Below are 18,649 nucleotides of genomic sequence, written 5' to 3'. Positions count from 1 at the left end.
TGCTGCTATAAACATTGGGGTACACGTACCCCTTCGGATTGATCACTACATTTGTATCTTTGGGGTAAATACCCAGTAGTGCAATTGCTGGGTCATACGGTAGCTCTATTTTCAACTTTTTGAGGAACCTCCATACTGTTTTCCGGAGTGGCTGTACCAGCTTGCATTCCCACCAACAGTGTAGGAGAGTTCCCCTTTCTCCGCATCCTCGCCAACATCTGTCGTTTCCTGACTTGTCAATTTTAGCCATTCTGACTGGTGTGAGGTGGTATCTCATTGAGGTTTTGATTTGGATTTCCCTGATGCTGAGCAATGTGGAGCACTTTTTCATGTGTCTGTTGGCCATTTGGATGTCTTCTTTGCAGAAATGTCTGTTCATGTCTTCTGCCCATATCTTGATTGGATTCTTTGTTCTTTGGCTGTTGAGTTTGAGAAGTTCTTTATAGATTTTGGATACTAGCCCTTTATCTGATATGTCATTTGCAAATATCTTCTCCCATTCTGTCGGTTGTCTTTTGGTTTTGTGGACTGTTTCTTTTGCTGTGCAAAAGCTTTTTATCTTGATGAAGTCCCAATAGTTCATTTTTGCCCTTGCTTCCCTTGCCTTTGGTGATGTTTCTAGGAAGAAGTTGCTGTGGCTGAGGTCGAAGAGGTTGCTGCCTGTGTTCTCCTGTAGGATTTTTATGGACTCCTGACTCACATTTAGGTCTTTCATCCATTTTGAGTCTATTTTTGTGTGTGGTGTAAGAAAATAGTCCAGTTTCATTCTTCTGCATGTGGCTTGGACACAGCATTTTTTTAATTGGTGTTCCCCTTTTTCTTTATAAAGGTATGGTCTTGATCAGCATAACATAGCTTCCGTCAACTACAGTACTTTCCTTAATGTCTAGAATCACTGTCACTCATTCATATATGGATAATAATTTCCATATTTCTTTGTAATTAAAATATTTTTCTTAAGGGGCGCCTGGGTGGCTCAGTTGGTTAAGCGACTGCCTTCGGCTCAGGTCATGATCCTGGAGTCCCGGGATCGAGTCCCACATCAGGCTCCCTGCTCAGCGGGGAGCCTGCTTCTCCCTCTGACCCTCCCCCCTCTCGTGTGCTCTCTCATTCTCTCTCTCTCAAATAAGTAAATAAAATCTTTAAAAAATATTTTTTCATAGGATGTATTAGGATATATTATATTGCTAACTCTCCTAGTAACATAAATCAAAAATAAAAAACTGTTTACTAGATGCAAAATGAAACCAACTTCAACTGATTACAATAATCATGATTACTATACCAATATACAGTCTCAAGTAAAACAGGAGATAAGATTGGAAAAGTGAATTGAAATGTTAATTTGACTGTCTAGTTACAGAGGGCAAACTTTACATTATAGCTTTAGGGATCTTTAAAAAGTTTTTGAGTGGAGCTGTGAAATGCTGAAACCAATATTTTAGGAAGATAAACTGGGTATACAGGAAATTGAAGGAGAAAGAAACTAACAGGTAATATCTGGAAGACAATAATCCAGGACTGAGTGTGCCAGTCATTTTTAAAAGGTAAAAGCAACATCATTTATAATATATCAGATACTTGGCTTAAGAGAGAGGCAGAATATATGAATTCTACCCACACATCATTATTAGCATGTAATGATCATGCTCATAAACTGAAAAAGACACATACACACCCATCCCATTTCCCTGGTTAACCGAAAACCAGGAAACTTAATCCCATGGATTCAGCACTGACTTCTATGCAGAGGAAATGCCTTCCATCAGGTCCCTTCTCTACTCTCCTTGGAACTCAAAGACCTAACTGCCACTGATCCTTCTCCTTTAACAAACACACACACACACACACACACATACACACACGTATCTTTGTGGTCCCATGTTTTATGAAGCTTCTCCCATGCAAAGGACAATCACCCATTTACTGAGCACCCACTGTATGGCAACTACTATATCTTTATCACCTCACCAAATCTTCAAAACAAACCTATGGTAGTAGATGATCATCTTTATATTACAGAGGAAGAAACTAGGACTCAAAGAGATTAAAGGACTTGATTAAGCACCAGAACTGGAATAAAAAGAAATGGGGAGGGTGGGGTCAAAAATAATACTTTTTATTTCAATAACATTTTGCTGTTTACAAAACATATTCACATTCCTTATTTCTTTGCATCCTAAAAATAATTCTGTTATCAATAGGAAATGTAGTTTTTCAGAAACAATTTCTTGGATAACATTATTTGAAGATGTTAGGCTTACACTTAGGTATGAAGACATCTTTCTCCTAAAATACCAGCTTCCTCGGTGTTCCCTGTAATTGGCAACATCCCTACTTCCCTAAAGAGTGTACTGACTCATCCCTTCTTAGGAAACTAATCTTAAATTCTTATTCCTACCACATCTAAAATCACAGCCTTGGGAAGATCAGGTGGGGCAGAGAAATAACAAAAGCAGTTAAAGTTCAATCCACATCCAAGACATTCTTACCTTTTCATGGAGAAAAACCCATCCATGTTGATGTTAGCCTTTTAAGTGACACAAATATGACTATCCTGGCTTGGTACTAAATGTGTGAAAGTGGATCTGTCTGACAAGTGAGATGAGACTAGTGCCCAATGACTTGATTGGTTCATGGAGAATGTTTTGATTTATACCCCTCTCTCTGCAAAGAACATGCACCAAAGGTTTACCTGAAATGATCCTCTCAGAGGGTCCAATTAAAATTTCTTACAAAAGCCTGGCTAACTCTAGTCTATTAACTTCAGATATAAAACTATCTAGGAAAATCTGAAGAAAAAATTTAACATATTCATTATCCATCTAATATATTCATTTTCTTTTCCAAGCTCAGAACATTATCTTATGTATCCTTCTAGACTGTGTGTGTTAAGGTAAGGGAGGGAGATACTTTTACAACAACAAATATGAGGGTGAACATCTTGAGAACAGGCACTGGGTTACTAGCTTTATCTGCAGATAAAAACCTGCACAAAACAGATAATGGCTAATTTTACACCTATTTTATATATATTTCCTTCAGCCCACCAAAATGATTGTCTTCAGAACTTATGTCCATTATTCCTTTACTGTCTTCCCTGCAATTGAGTTCTCTGAATAAATACAAGGGTTGGTTTACAATTAAAAATAATGAGCCTCTACAGGGCCAATGTCCTTGCATGCAATAAAAGGGTGTGGGCTAATTACAGGAGCAGAGTTTGGTTTTTTCCCCGTTTTGCTTCACTTTGATTGGTGGATTGGCACTTTAAATAAAGGTTTCTGGTCTTCCCTGAATGAGAGATACAGAGCGAGTCCTAGGCACAGTCCAGAAAAAAAATTAATCTTCTTTTCTTAGAACTGTCTTGGTTGGCATCACCAGGCCCTGAGAACACAGTGCATGTCAGCATTCAAGGTAAAATGTGATTTTTATGATTTCCATGTGATTCCTATACGTTCTTTTTTTCTATCTCCAGGTAGCTTTTATAAAGAGAATATTTATTTGTCACCAGAAGATGAATAATAGTTTATTGTAAACCATTAGTATGTTCCAGAGAAGACATGTCTAATACCCTACCAGCTAATGAAAACAAAGCTAATCTATAGACTTCTTTTTATTATTATTATTTGTTATTATTAGTGACTGCATAATTTAGAAAGGTATAAAAGAATGAGCAATCCCTTGGCTAGTCAGATCTCTGTTCGTGTAAGAGTAGAGAGGCTTTTCAACTTACAGAATAAACTTGAAGAGATCATTCATTTTAGAAAGAGGAAAATTCAGGGCACCTGTATGGCTCAGTTGTTAAGCATCTGCCTTTGGCTCAGGTCATGAGCCAGGGTCCTGGGATCAAGCCTTGCGTCAGGGTCCCTGCTCATCCGGAGCCTGCTTCTTCCTTTGCCCCTCCCTTGCTTGTACTCTCTCTCTCTTTTGCTCTCTCTCTCTCTCAAATAAATAAATAAAATCTTCTTAAAAAATGAAAAATAAAAAGAAAGAGGAAAACTCAGTTTTGAGACATATTTCCCACTAATATCAAAGGCAATTAAAATATTCAGTTCATTCTTATTTTTAAAAAGATAGGTTTTGGCATGGTTATCTGGGTAACTGAAACCTAGAATCATATGCTCTAACATACCTGCAAATAAAGGTTTGCTATAAAATAATTGTTGGTTGTATTATATTTCAAATGCATTTCAAAATTTACTCTGGAGAGAAAGTATGTGAATGATATTTAATAGGCCAAAATTTCACGTAGTGGAAAGGATTTTCAAATTCATAATTCATTTTACAAAATGAAATACAACATTTAAAGAACACAGCACAGAAGTTGTTCCTACATGTTCATTTAGGTTGTAGCTCCATTTTAAAAAAAAGTACTTAGATATTTTTTTAACTGATTGTCAATTCATTCCAAAAACTAGTAAATACAAACAAGTTGTTTAGAAACATTTAGTTGTGTTTTTTGTTTTTGAAACAGATTGTTTTGGAAGAACAGAGATGTGGCTCATTGGAAATATTGTCTTTTAACCACTCTGAAATAAAAATTCATCTGATTTAATTCTCCAACCTAACTCTGTTTTAGATCCCACTTTTCAAAATGAAGGACCTGATATTGATCTTATGCCTCCTGGAAATGAGTTCTGCAGTGCCGGTAAGTCAGAGTTTTCTAGATTGTGCCCTAAGAGGGACATTGTTGGATACCGAACAATACTGAAGGACGTGGGCTGAAGTCCATGCATGGACTTATTTGAATTACTCCAGTGGTAGACTTCCTACTGAGTCAGGGTCATAGTTGCCCAGACATCAGTCTTACCATCCAAAAGCAGTAAGTCAAATAATATAATTTTTTTATTCAAAGAGATATTAAACTCTTCCAAAGGCAATTTTGAAGTCTTATTCCATTCATTCAAAGATAAAGGACTTATGTAGCCTCCACAATGCCATGGCACAATTTTATTATCAACTACTTGCTACCTTTATGTAATTGAAATGGAGAAGAAATTTCTCCACAAAAGTGAAGTACATTTTTTTCACTTTTAAAAGAATATTAGCCAAGTTATGATGATCACAAAACAGAGCTAAGTAGTTCCATTTGAAGCTAGTAATTAACCAACAGATTTGTTTTATAGGGGAGACACTGTGTGACTGAGAGCTAAAGTTTCTTAAATCAAAACATGCAGTGGCAAAGGGGCTAATTGTATGTTATAGTCCTACACCTGGTTCACTCTATCACATATTGATCTGACCTCATATGAATACAATCCTCTAAGTCCTGAACTACTCCAGCCAATAGTATGTGTTTCTGTTTTCATGAAGACGTTATTCAGCTGCTATATGCATTTGGCAAATATTGACTGAACACCTGCCATGTATCCAGCGATGTGCTGGGCATTGGAGGCATGAAGGTAAATATGACATGGTCTCTTGTCTTGAGGAACTCATAGTTGGACTCAGATGAACTTTAAAATATTTCAGTTCCATGAGAAAAAAGTTTAGCTACTTGGGTTTCTTAAAGTTAAATGTTTGGGAGGAAAGGGATAAAACTGGTTACAAGGATGAAAATCTCAATTCTACAAATAAAAAGAGCTCTATTCCATTACCCAACATGAACTTTAAGTGAAAGAAAAATTGAAGATGCCACCCTAGCTTACTTTTGTATGATACTGACATTGGGGTCAGCCTCAGCCATCCACTAACTGTCTAATACTTTGACATTCTTGGAACCTATGCTGGTCCACGCCTGTGTCAATCAGGTCCACCCCAAGGGACACAATTGCTTAGGATTGCCAACTGACTGCCTATCAAATTAGATATTCTTCTCCTTTTACTTCCTTGCTGGAAATGTATCCTCTGTCCATTTACATTCATGTAAATATTGTTTAAATCATGACTTGGAGCAAACGGAAAGCAAAGTAGACTTTGTCCTGTAGCTGAATCTGTCCAAGATACCCTATTTGTGTACCAGCCAATGGGAGGAAGGAAGGCTTTACTCTCACAGTCCCCTCAAATGCTGAACAACCTGCTCATACCCTCCCCCCCACACACACACACATCACTCTTACTGTCTGCACAACAAATCTTTTTCTCTGCTTGGAGTATTTGTTACACATTTATAATTCCTTCCCCGCTATCCATTGCTAAAACTGAATTATTTGGAGAAATTTGCTCCATGATTCAGAGGGTGAGATTTTACCTGTATAAAAAAGCAGAAGGTGGAGGGTAGATAACATACTCAGGAAACTATCCCTGAACTTCTCACTCATAAAAAATAAATAATCCCAATATATTTAGTGGACACTCCGTCAATATTTGTGGTATAAATGAAGGAAGGAAGGCATTAAGAATCTGTGACTATCAATAATAAGGATTGCCAAAGAACCAGAGACCCTCAAAATGTACTCTAATTCTTACTCTTCCATTCTCCATGGCTTTCTACTGGTATAAAGATTGCTTTATAAAGAAAAATATCTCACACTTTAAAAAGTGTGTAAGTATAACTGTATTTTTAACAATTTTTAAATGAACACATTAAGTATAATGATACTTGATGCTAGAATATTTTTAGTTTAAAAAAATTATATCTTGAATATGATCCAAAAAATATAAACACAGATCAATAGGTTTATACATAAAATAATCTTTCACAAAAGATGACAGAGGATTTGTTGAAGCCCCTTGAATGGGTGGCAAGTTAGGTTTTGTATTTGGTTTTGCTGAATGCCATGATCCCATGCCACATTCCATTAGCCAGAAGCATGTAGGTTTGCCAAAAGCACAAGAAAATTGTGCTCGCTTAGGCAGCACATATACTAAAAGCACAAGAAAATTGAGCTTAAGTTTGTCCCTTTTGCTTCTATGGGGTAATTTTTTAGACTACAAAGTACTCTTGGTATTCTATTTTGCAGCTTTATTTTACTTCTTATTTGTTTTCAATGTAACCTCCAACTAAATCAAATTTTGCTGTATTAAGATACAGACAAAGGGCAGATGGTTCATGTGTAAGCAAAATTATTAAATATGATGTGAATTCCCCAATTGACTTAAATTCTTCTTTCTTCTGCTTAAAAGCTCAAGTCAAAAGCCCTCACAGCTGGACTTTATGCACTGGGTTAGCTTTCTATTTCCAGCGTGCATTTAAGGAGGGTTCTCACCAGAGATCTCAAAATTATTATTATTCCCATCTAGGTGTTTCCTCAGCAACCTGGGACACCGGGCATGGCTAGTTTGAGCCTGGAGGTATGTACTGTCAGAGTATTCACATATAAGCTTTACATTGTATGGTCCTAGTAAGAGAGAAACACCATGGGCTGGCTCTGTTTTCCTAGCCGGAAGTCAGAGGCTGTCTAGAGAAGCTTCAGAGAAGTATAGGACATTTATTAGAGCCTCATCTTACCATTTTACTGCAATTTTAAACTTTCAGGTATTTTAGTCTTTAGAATGTCATCTGTGTGTGAATCAGAGATCAATACTAATATTTAATACCTAATATATATTATATCTACATAATATAATTACTATATTAATATAATTACTACATTAATTAAAACACATTGTTCTGAAACCACAAATGGTTTATATTTAATTCCATCACCTCATAGTATCTTATATGAAAATGTTCCCATGAAGAAAATTTGCCTTACAAATGTAGTTGTTTATAAGAACTCCTGTAAATTACATTAGCCTTGTTCCATGGTACCTGGTTCATATCTTGTGTCTGTCTTCCTGCAGTTCTCGTAACTAATAATACTGCTTAGAAAATCTTAGCATAATAGAAATATTTGGCCATATCAATAGAAAATATTGACAGTTCTGAATAGAAAAATAAGTTTATTCGTATCATGACAATCTGGGAGAATCAATACTTGCATGGGCTAGAAGCTTATTTCAAATGGAAGCTAATTTCATTGAGTTATTTTTTTCTCACTTTCTAACTTAAAATCAACTCGAAGCACTCTATACCTCTTCCCATTAAATTGAAATTGACTTTTTGTTGAATTGGCAGCATTCTTGGCCATCTATCCAGATAATCACCATTTTCCCCAATATTTTTTATACTCATTATTTTGAGGCTTTTTTTATTTGGAAAGGAGGCAGGGTTTGGTTTGGTTTGTTTTGTTTTGTTTGCCTGTTTAGGGGCTGGATTTATAAAAGGCAAAGTAAGTTAAGGGGGGGGGAGAGTCAATGAAACAATATTCTCACAATTAAATTTCTATTTCAATTGAATGAGCTATTTTCCAATGTTTCAATGTGACCTCCATTTAAATGATACTTTCCCTCTTATTTTATTAATGATTAAAAAAGCAAGCTCACTAATTTAATAGCAATAACAACAACAATGGCACAACCACGTTTAACATTTCCACTCTTTAATAATGATTTGTGTCTATCTTTATTTTATTAAAACTGATCCACCACAAACTTTGTGCTAATAATACCATATGTTGAGAAAATAGTTGTATCATACAGAAAAGAAATATATGTGGCAAATACTAACCCACTTTTTTTTCTTGATAGACAATGAGACAGCTGGGAAGTTTGCAGGGATTAAACATGCTTTCTCAGGTAACCTTAGTTTCAAATATTTCTTATTGAAAGAATGAATGGTGGTAGTGGTAGTGATATTAACAGCAACATCATAATTCCTAAAATGTGTTAGTGAATAGACATTATCCTAAGAAGAAAAAATGGCTAATTGAAATAACCTAAAACAAAAAGATCTTGGGATGGAATGGTAGATAAAACAATATTGAATTTTCTTGAATTTTCAAAAAAATCCTGTTCTGTGCTGTGAACTTTATTAAACAGCCCAAAATATGAGGGCTCACAAAGCTAAATCTCAAGTAAATTTATGGGAATATTGCAGTCTGGCTCAGAATAGAAAGTAAGTCTATTGGAAGAGCGTATTTACCCACCCATATTAAATTCACCAATGTCACACTTACTTTTGCTATCTCTACACTTTCTATGGATTTTGTAGAAAATGAAAACCAAGTTTAAGCCAATACTGAAATAAAAGCATGCTTTTTCTCCCCTGCATGTCTTTAGTATTCAAGATTTGGTTTTGGAAAATCATTTAATTCTTTGTGGATGCATGGTCTCCTCCCACCACATTCTTCTTTCCCGTGGATGAGACCAAGGGAACATGAAACTCAACAGGTAGGTTAATTGTATCAATGTGTTTGAAACTTCAAGCTTAAAAATATTCCCCTACTTGTCTTCTCTAAATTGTCATAAACTAGCTACAGATATTTGGATCAAAAATGATCCAAATATTAACAAATCAAAACCTATAATGGTTTTTAGTACTTAGGAAAATTTAAAATAAAGTGGTCCAAACTTTCGACCTATTTATATATTTATTTCACATAGGAAGATATGGCCTGCAAAATATAAGAGACTTAACGTTAACAACACGAGTAATAACAATAGATAAACTATCTTCAAGATGGAAGCAGACGATGCCCTGGACAATTCTCATTTTAGTCAAGATTCCTAAAATAATTATTCAAAGGCATGTTTAAAATGATGCCAAAGCCCTGGTTAAAATATCACGAACCTTACAGCAATCAATAAATACATCGATCAGTTCACCATTATTTATTAGCTGTCTAAGAGATGCATAAACCAAGTTGTAGATTGAGAGTGAAAGTGGAAACATATAAGAATGGCTCCAAGGTTCATGAAGTTTCACATCCGATTGGGGGGTAAGACAAGACACCATATCCCAAGGTGCTACACTGTGAGGTATAAGTAATAAAAGCCATAGGAGTTCAGAGATGCATGGTAGTTGAAGAGGCAAAGCAGAGCCACTTTGAGGAGCTGGCAAATGATTTAAAAACTACAGGGAGCCCTTCACCACAGTTAATTTCAAAAACAGCAAATAAACATGGTTGTTTTAACAGGAACCTTTGGTTCTAGGAGGCCTTTCTACGACAAGTAGCATTACTCACCAATCCACATTTCGTGGGACAATAAATTATGTTAATAGTGACTGTTTCTCCACTTGATTGTTTCCAAAATGGACTCCATGCTGCAGGAATTTTGTATTTTATTTAATGATCCATTCCCCTTTCATTAACTCAAAAAAATATATATATTATTTATCATGTACCAGGCATTTGTTATGAACCATGTGAAGGCCAAGGCCAAAAAAGACAAGTAAGACAAATTATTGTCTCTCAGTGGCCTGGGGGCAAAGATATCTAACAAATCATTGTAATCCAGTGAGAAAGTGGTAAAAGAGACATACCTATGGGAACTTGGAGGAGGAAACGACAACTCTACCAGAAAGTCCAATAGTTTTCCATATTCTTGAGTACAGCTAGTCCCAAAGGAAGTAAGGGAGATACACCAGATGGCCCCAAATAAGGTTGACTGTACATAAATTGGTGCTTCCTACATAAACATAGCTTCAAGACAACTCCCCTAGACTCTCTTGCAGGTAGAAAGTTTCTCAAGCCCTTTTGCTTTAGAACTTCTAGATACCACAGCTCAGTGAGCTATCACTTCCTGACACTCCTCTCCAATTTCTCTGCAGTATGAATATTCTTTGCCTGTGCATCCCCCACCTCTCCCATCACAGCCATCCCTGCAGCCTCAACAGCCAGGACAGAAACCTTTCCTCCAGTCTGCTCTTATAACCGACATCCAGGACACCGCCCAGAAGGGAGGAACCCAGCCTCCAGTTTACCAGGGACAACTGCCCTTGCAGCAAGCAGAGGGGCCAATGCTTGAACAGCAGGTGGCACCATCAGAGAAGCCACCAAAGGCCGAGGTAATTCTTTCCTCTGTGAAGTCAACTCAGGATGACCCACTAACTCAGTGAAGGAAAACTGATTTGCAGAGCACACTTAAATAATTGGAACTTTCAGGCAAAATAGACAACAATACAAATATGTTTTTAAGAAGTTGACATATCTGGGAGTAGAATATAAATATCCATTCCTGTCCTTTGCCATCAGAGACAAGGCATGGATTCTAAAAGATCCCGTGCCTATAAAATTTAGTTCCTTAGTTGCAAAAAGATGAAAGCTTTCAGATGAAATAGGACAGCCCAGAGAAGCCCAGGATCTTTTTCAGTGTTGGAAGGACTGAGAAGAGTGATTGAGCCCACAGCATTGCACGTAGTATTTTGGATTATTATTCCTCTGTCTGGTAGACAGAAGACAATCATGTAATAATGTAGAGACAAGAGCAGTGGGAAGAAAGGAATGTACCATGTAATGAGTATGTGGCAGGCGTTTAACAGTCCCCCATATTATCCTGATGATGTTCCTATAAAGATAGATATTATCATCCATTTTTTTAAAAAAAAAGACAGACTTTGACAGGTTGTAAAATTTTCCTGGTATTACCGAATAATTAAGTGGCAGAGCCAGGATTCAAACCAACCTGGCATGCTCTGACTCCCAAACTCATTACTTTCTACTCTGCAAAACAAAGCAAATTCATGGTAGACATGCCCTGTCTCCCTGCCCGTGCACTCGAGACATGCCAGTAAAAGGCAGTTGTTATCTCTTGGGTGTACTGCCCAAGACTAAATGCAAATGAAAATCAGGAAACTCATTTTAGATTGTTTTATCATAGTCATAAATAAGAGTGTGCCCACTTCTATTTTTATGGTTTAGTAATTTTCATGTTTATCTGTGATGCAGCTACCAGGAATGGATTTTGCTGATACACAAGGTCCATCGGTAAGTACAGATCTCAATAAGATACTTTCTTGGGAAAAATATCTATACTTCAAGAAAGAAGAGTGAAAATTTTTCATTGCCCCATTTATCCATGAATATAAAGTATAATGGTTTCCTTTGTTTTCTTAAATATTAAGTACTTATTTGTTATGCTAATCCACCTGAAAATGCTATTTCTTATAACTCTTGGAAATGGCTGTAATGGGAGGTTTTCCTAAGTTATAGCAAAAATGAATTACTGATTCTGGTTTCTACCACTTGAAGTTGTTCCAAATAGCCCGTCTGATATCTCAGGGACCAATGCCACAAAATAAACCATCGCCGGTAAGCTTTTTAAAATATGTCTCTGCCAGCAATTTACTTAAAATTTTATCTTGGAAAATGCATTTTATAATGATTATTGCATTTATATTTAGCTTTATCCGGGAATATTTTACATGTCCTATGGAGCAAATCAATTGGTAAGTCTGTATCCTACAAAAAGTATCATTTTAAATCAAATGTTATCTTAAGAGCTAAAATTATAAAATCTAGGCTTCACACAAAACAGTCCATATTCTCTGAATGCCTAAGTTAGCAACTGAAATGGCAAGGAGGCACACTCTCTATTGAATAACTCTGGACACACACACACACACACATGCACACACAGCGGCATTAAAGAAAAGGTATATTTTCTATCTCAATTATCCAAATTGGCTACATTTATTCAATAATGACTCATCTTTCCACTTTACTCTGCTTCTGGGCACAGCATTAATATTAAGTCATCAGGAAAAACTAAGTGACTTTTAACTTTGTCTTGAGTAGCTAATAGGATAATAGGAATCTGCTGTAATAAGATGCACTGTTTCTTTTTGAACAGAACGCTCCTGCCAGACTTGGCATCATGAGTTCAGAAGAAATGGCGGTGAGTAATGTCTTCAAACTCTTATTAAAATAGTGGTCTGGGGAGAGCAGTCACAGACAACTTCCTGCAAGAGGTTTTGGCCACGAATGTCTCTGAACATACAGCACAGGACTCAGATGGTTCCACTCCAAAACCAAAACCTGATTCTTATGCAACATGCAAAGATTTCCCCATGTTTCCCATGTCATCTTTTTCTGAGTAATGACCCTTCTAGAACATGGGATTTTGCCCCATTTCTTGAATATGAGCAGGGGAGAAACCTCTCTTGAAAAGCCATCATCATTGAATAGCATATGCTTCAAACCAAAAAGGATACACCTGATTTGTACAGAATTCCCACTTCTTGGACTATTAACCCCTCAAAACAACAAATTCAACAGTGTTGCAAGTAATTTAGATCTCAAAATTGAGAGATCAAAAAGAAAGAGAAAATGAACAAGTCTATATATTATGTGTTCACCACAAGTGCAGCCACCATCTCTCACCATACAATACTTTACAGTGTTGTATACATGAAACCAGTGGGACATTGGGTGTCAACTATATTCAGGTAAAAAAAAAAGAAAAGAAAAGAAAAGAAAACTACCCAAGTTTCAAATGTGATTAGTATAAAATTCAAAGTACATGAATGAGTTCATTTAAGCATATTCTTTTTCTATTATCCATGCTATGACAACTTTAAATTTTGAGACCAATAGACATGCACAATTTTATATTTTCCCTCAGCAATTTCTACCTGTCACATCTGTTAGAGCACAAAACAAAAGAAAACAAACACCGTACTAAATTAAATCATTATCAACTACAGATCCTTCAAATTAATAAAAACATATACATGCAATCACTGACAGAAAACTCACATCCCAACGTTCTTGAGTGCCTTCTGTGAACTAGATGCATAGAAAGACACTACAGAGGCAAAATAAATTAGATAAGCTTTCTGTTTTCAAGGAGTTTACTGTCTCATCAATGGAAAAGATAGATACAAGGATAGATAGTGTCAAAATGATGTGATAAAGGGTAACAGAGCTATGAGAGAGGGAAGGGGGAGAGGCAGTTAGCTCAGCCTAGGGGCTCAAGTGCCATCCCTCAAGGAGATGATGTGAGAAGGGGAGATTCAGAGAGTGGAGAGCCAAGGGAAGGTAGGAGAAAAGAATACTGGATCCACATACCACCAACACAACTGGCTGAAAATTCAAGCAAGTGTTAATTATCATCTTATAATTTTAATTAATTTATACTCTGTCTCATGCTCAAAAGATTTTGCTGCAGCCTATGAAAAACCCACAATAAGTGTAACTAAAAAATTGAAGATAGAATTTAAAATGAGTCAAAATTGTAAGAGATTAATTAAATGAGATTACAAATATGCACGTTACAAAACTCTGCACAATCGCTGTCAAGAGCCCAAGATGCTGGGTTGGACATTTTTGACAGCAAAGGCAGAAAAAGGAAACATGGTCAGTTCTACAATTCTAACTGTCCACAGGAAGAAAATATTTCCATTCCTCCAGAGAAATCAAGCTTCTTTTTCTTACACATATTCTAAAAGAAAGAGAGAGAGAGAAGAAAGAACAAAAAGAAAGAAAAAAAGAAAGAAAGAAAGAAAGAAAGAAAGAAAGAAAGAAAGAAAGAAAGAAAGAAAGAAAGAAAGAAAGAAAGAAAGAAAAAGGAAGAAAGGATGAAAGGAAGGAAGAAAGAAAGAAAAAAGAAAATCTTATGTGGGTCTTCATTCATTTGAGAAATGTTGACCTAGTTCTCTAAAACATCCCTCAACAAACTCAGCAATGGATCCATTGTTGTTTGTTTGTTTGTTTTATGATGGCATTGCCTATTTTGACTGCTTATCGTTTTCTTCAAATTAAATTCAAAGTACCTTTTGCCTGTAGCCTTGCTCCCGCCCTGCTTCCCCACCTCTCCCATTCCCATGCTTTCATCCAGACATGGCAAAGGGTCTTCATCTGTCTTTCACAGAAGTGAGTAACCAGAAAAGTGCAGAATCCTCTCCTTTCTATGTCAAAGCCGGTTTAGTGAGAAATGTGCTTACACAAAGCTGTCAGCCAACTCCTTGTTCCCTATCAGCTTTTTATGGTTCCTTGGTGAATCTGCCCAGGTATGACTGCATGGTATACGTAATCATATGTGACAATGGTATCTTTGGTCAATGGTTTTTTTCCAGGGAGGCAGAGGAGGCCCCATGGCCTATGGAGCCATGTTCCCAGGATTTGGAGGCATGAGACCTAACCTTGGAGGGATGCCCCCCAGTCCAGCCATGGGCGGGGACTTCACTCTGGAATTTGACTCCCCAGTCGCTGGAACCAAAGGCCCTGAGAAGGGGGAAGGAGGTGCACAAGGCTCGCCTATGCCTGCTATTGACCCAGCCGATCCGGAAAACCCAGCTCTCCTTACAGAGGTATCACCTGGTGCCCTGGGAGGACTTCTTGCTCATCCAAAGGGCAACGACCCCAGCCTGGCAAGAGGCCCAGCAGGGCAGAGCGGGGGACCCCCCAGGGTCACCCCAGCAGACACTGACCCACTGATGACCCCTGGATTAGCTGATATTTATGAGACCTACGGTGCTGATGTGACCACACCCCTGGAAGAAACACCCACGGATACTACAGCGATTCCAGACACTCAGCAAACATTGATGCCAGAAAACAAGGCTCAGCAGCCCCAGATTATGCACGATGTGTGGCATTTCCAAGAGCCCTGAGAGCCTGGCGATTATCAGCTACCTTCTGTATGCACAAGCTCCCGGCTTTGTCCCCATAGTATACCTTTTTGCTAACACACTTACTACCCTTCTGCAGCAAAGGCATTGAAAATGCTAAGCATATATTAATAAATACAAGTGGCTAGAAATAGTGTAGGTCCCCTTTTTGGTTTCACTCTCGTATTGAAATAAAATGTGTCGACCGTCTCTGTGATTTTGAAATACTATCAATGACATCAGAGCAAGTCTAAGGGTCTCTGCATTGGAAAATCACTATTTCTCAGCTGTCTTAGGCATTATAGAATTTCTCTAATTAGCATGACACTGTTATATCCAGGAAATGTGACATTGCTTTGGAAATGTTTCTCTAAGCAAAGGCACATATTCTTAGAATTATAAGATATATCAATCAAACATTATTAAGCAGGGATTGGTGAGCAATCCCTGACTGGTATTACTGGCTTTGGTATATTGGATTTAAAATTCTCATTTGTAGAGTATTTTATTTAATCTAGTAAAAACACTTAGCCTATTTTAAATAAAGAATTTTTCTCATTGAAAATACCAGGAATTATATGTTCATTATTTACATACATTCAAATGGTTAAGAAAGGCATACTCATTCCCTACCCTTGCTACTCTCTAACCCATTTTACTTAATTTGTTCATTCTTTCCTTGAAGTTTTATTGAGCATCAACCAATGTCCTGGGCACTGGCGAGGCAACAGGGACAAGTCACTTCCCTCAGGGCTTACAATGGGGATGTTTGACAAGTAGACACACAGCCACAATTTGTTGTTTTATAAAAACAGCCACTCTGGGCCAACTCAAGTACTTTACCTATATTATCTCACCACAACACTGCAAAGTAGATACTCCCAAACCCACAACGCGTGTGAAAAGTCCTGTGAAAATGCTGAGCCCAGGGTGCCCCTGAAGCCACAGAGAAGAGGCACCTCACCCAGCCTAAGGGGCATTGGAGGGTCTGGGAGGGATCAGATGAGTTTTCTCAGAACAGTATTGAAAGCCTTCTCAGAGCAAGGCCTCCAGGCGGAAGAAACCCAAGAACAGTCATGTGTGTGTCATGTGAGAATTAGCTCATTCCTGTGAACTACACTGGGTAAAAAGGGAACCAGAAAATGATCGTTACTTGTCCCCAATGCTAGGTATGTGTCAGTCAGGACTATGCGCCTAAATGAAGAGGCTCTGAGACCAGATCTCGTCGCCTGTGGAAAGTAGCCTCCTGCCCCATTCTGCCCACCTCCTCCCCACTTGCCTGGCCAGCTCTTAGACTCTATGCAACTCAGACCCCCCTCCATCTCCTATGGAGATTCTGGGGATGCAGCCCAGGAAAGGAGCTCTGATGCCTCCAGAACTTGGGTACTTCAGGAGTCTTAGCAGGAGCATGAAGCCACCCCCTGTTGTCTCCCCTTTTTCAGGCAGAGCTCTGCTCACCCCCACTCTGTGGCCGGAGCCTAAGGAGACCTGCAGGAGATTACAATTCAGTGTGTATCTTGTAGTGGCTCTGGCAGAGGTGGGATGGTAGAGAAATGAGCTCCACGTGAGCCAGCAGTGCCCACTGAGAGCCATCTTAGCAAGCCAGACGGTCTCTTACCAAGCAGTATGGTAAAAGACATACAGACAGATCTGGGTTCAACCATCATCTATGAGTCTTTGGAAGTGAGACTTAATCTCCCTGATCCTGTGTTTTCATTTCTATAACGGAGTTACGACCCAACCCACCTCCCAAGGTTGTTGTGAGAACTATAGGACATAAAGTTCTCGGAGAAAATTGCTGAGACCCAGCAGTTTCCTCCTTTTCCTACTGATCCTTTTCATCAAGAGAACCCAGCAAAACAGCATGAATGAGAAAAGAGTGGAATTGTTCTCATTATCTGATGAATTATGCATTTCCATTTACACTCCACACACTGCCTTTTGGCTTCTCCTTTACAGTTGAAAGTGTGCATTTGTGAGATCACACATGCTGGTTTTCCTGGTGAATGTTATAGCAAGGGCTCAAAGGTGGCCTCCCTATTGGCAGGCTGGGCACTGAACAGCGTTAATAGGTAGATCAACGTTGACAAGGGGGATACTGTATTATTGAGCCCTTGAATGACCTCTCTCCCTGCCACCATGTCTACCTCAAACACAGGTCCAGTGAGCAAACACCAAGGTGGCCAGGGAAAGACACTAAATGTCACCCATAGAAAAGCCATCTTAATTATTGAGAATTCCTCCACCATGCCTCCCCTCTGTCAGGCATGTATGTGAGAAACAAATATCTTCATAGTACATCCTATCCTGGGGGGCCTATGCAGATAGGCTGCCTTCTAGACCTCCTTATTACCAATTTTCCAATTTTATTCTTTTTAAGTCCCTAACCAGCTGACCAATCTGATACTGACGCTGAGTCGTATAAATCTGTATCTCAGGCCATCTCTCCTTCCAAACAAAATAGATAACCAGACATACCTTTCAACGTCCTGCCCACTGAGCAGGATTGTGGCGTCCTGACTGTGCATCTCCAGCTGATGCTAGAATCTCATACAGAAATCCATGAACCAGGGACACATTCTTTCCTCTCCATTAACTGATCGTCGATGGGGTGCCCATGAAAATGATTCTCCAAACTGGGATACTTTTGACAATGAAAAGTGGTGTCATGGGGCACCTGGCTCAGTCATTGGGCATCTGCCTTCAGCTTGGGTCATGACCTCAGGGTCCTGGGATCAAGCCCCACATCTGGCTCCCTGCTCAGCAGGGAGCCTGCTTCTCCCTCTCCCTTTGCCTGCCACTCCCCCTGCTTGTGCTCTCTCTATCTCTCTCTCTGTCAAGTAAATATATAAAATCTCTAAAAAAAGAAAAGAAAAAAAGAAAAGTGGTGTCATGAATGATAAATGAATGTTGACAACAGGTATAAACAAGTACTACCTAGGGCAAAGCTGGACATCTGTTTTTCGGTTTTTATTTTGGTTTTGGTTTTTTTGTCCTATGGAACTCCCCATGAAGCATTGAGGGAAAGACATCAAAGTTATAAAGGGGAAGTACATGGAAGTCTGATCCGCTTGCTTGTGCAATTTACCTGAGTTCTCCAGGCCTGCTGAAACCTGGTGTCGTATACATCATCTCCACTTACAGTGGAATGCTGCTGCTTATATTCAGTTTTATGGTTTCAGTGGAGCATATATCACCCAGTTCAAGATAGGCAACTCAGCATAATCACTTGACATACCATAATCAGGCACACTGTCTCTATCAGGGTCCAGTAGCAAGGCAAGAACTTCTTTTCACAACAAAAACCCCAAAGTTCTGTGCTGTTATTCTCCTGCC

At 38.4% G+C, this 18,649-nt stretch overlaps 1 protein-coding gene across 1 annotated transcript; it reads left to right on the top strand.

Moving 5' to 3' along the window:
* Nucleotides 1-3,399: 3,399 nt before the first annotated feature.
* Nucleotides 3,400-15,316, top strand: AMBN (ameloblastin). Its single transcript, XM_021702450.1, has 11 exons — nt 3,400-3,414; nt 4,580-4,648; nt 7,183-7,233; nt 8,512-8,559; nt 9,043-9,153; nt 10,535-10,771; nt 11,652-11,690; nt 11,955-12,014; nt 12,107-12,151; nt 12,556-12,600; nt 14,780-15,316. Exons 1-11 carry the CDS (start codon nt 3,400-3,402, stop codon nt 15,314-15,316), a joined length of 1,257 nt encoding a protein of 418 aa, XP_021558125.1.
* The last annotated feature ends 3,333 nt before the right edge of the window (nt 15,317-18,649 follow it).

The sequence above is a fragment of the Neomonachus schauinslandi genome, chromosome 2 (assembly GCF_002201575.2).
Source record: "Neomonachus schauinslandi chromosome 2, ASM220157v2, whole genome shotgun sequence".
Taxonomy (NCBI): Eukaryota; Metazoa; Chordata; class Mammalia; order Carnivora; family Phocidae; genus Neomonachus; species Neomonachus schauinslandi.
The sequence above is the reverse complement of the archived record's forward strand: the minus strand, read 5'-3'. Positions and strand labels throughout refer to the sequence as shown.

Bases quoted from the DNA above. Each gene is read 5' to 3' on its own strand.
- AMBN (XM_021702450.1), top strand. The intron at 11,691-11,954 runs GTAAGTACAGAT...TACCACTTGAAG, and splicing joins CTGATACACAAGGTCCATCG to TTGTTCCAAATAGCCCGTCT. The intron at 12,015-12,106 runs GTAAGCTTTTTA...ATTTATATTTAG, and splicing joins CACAAAATAAACCATCGCCG to CTTTATCCGGGAATATTTTA.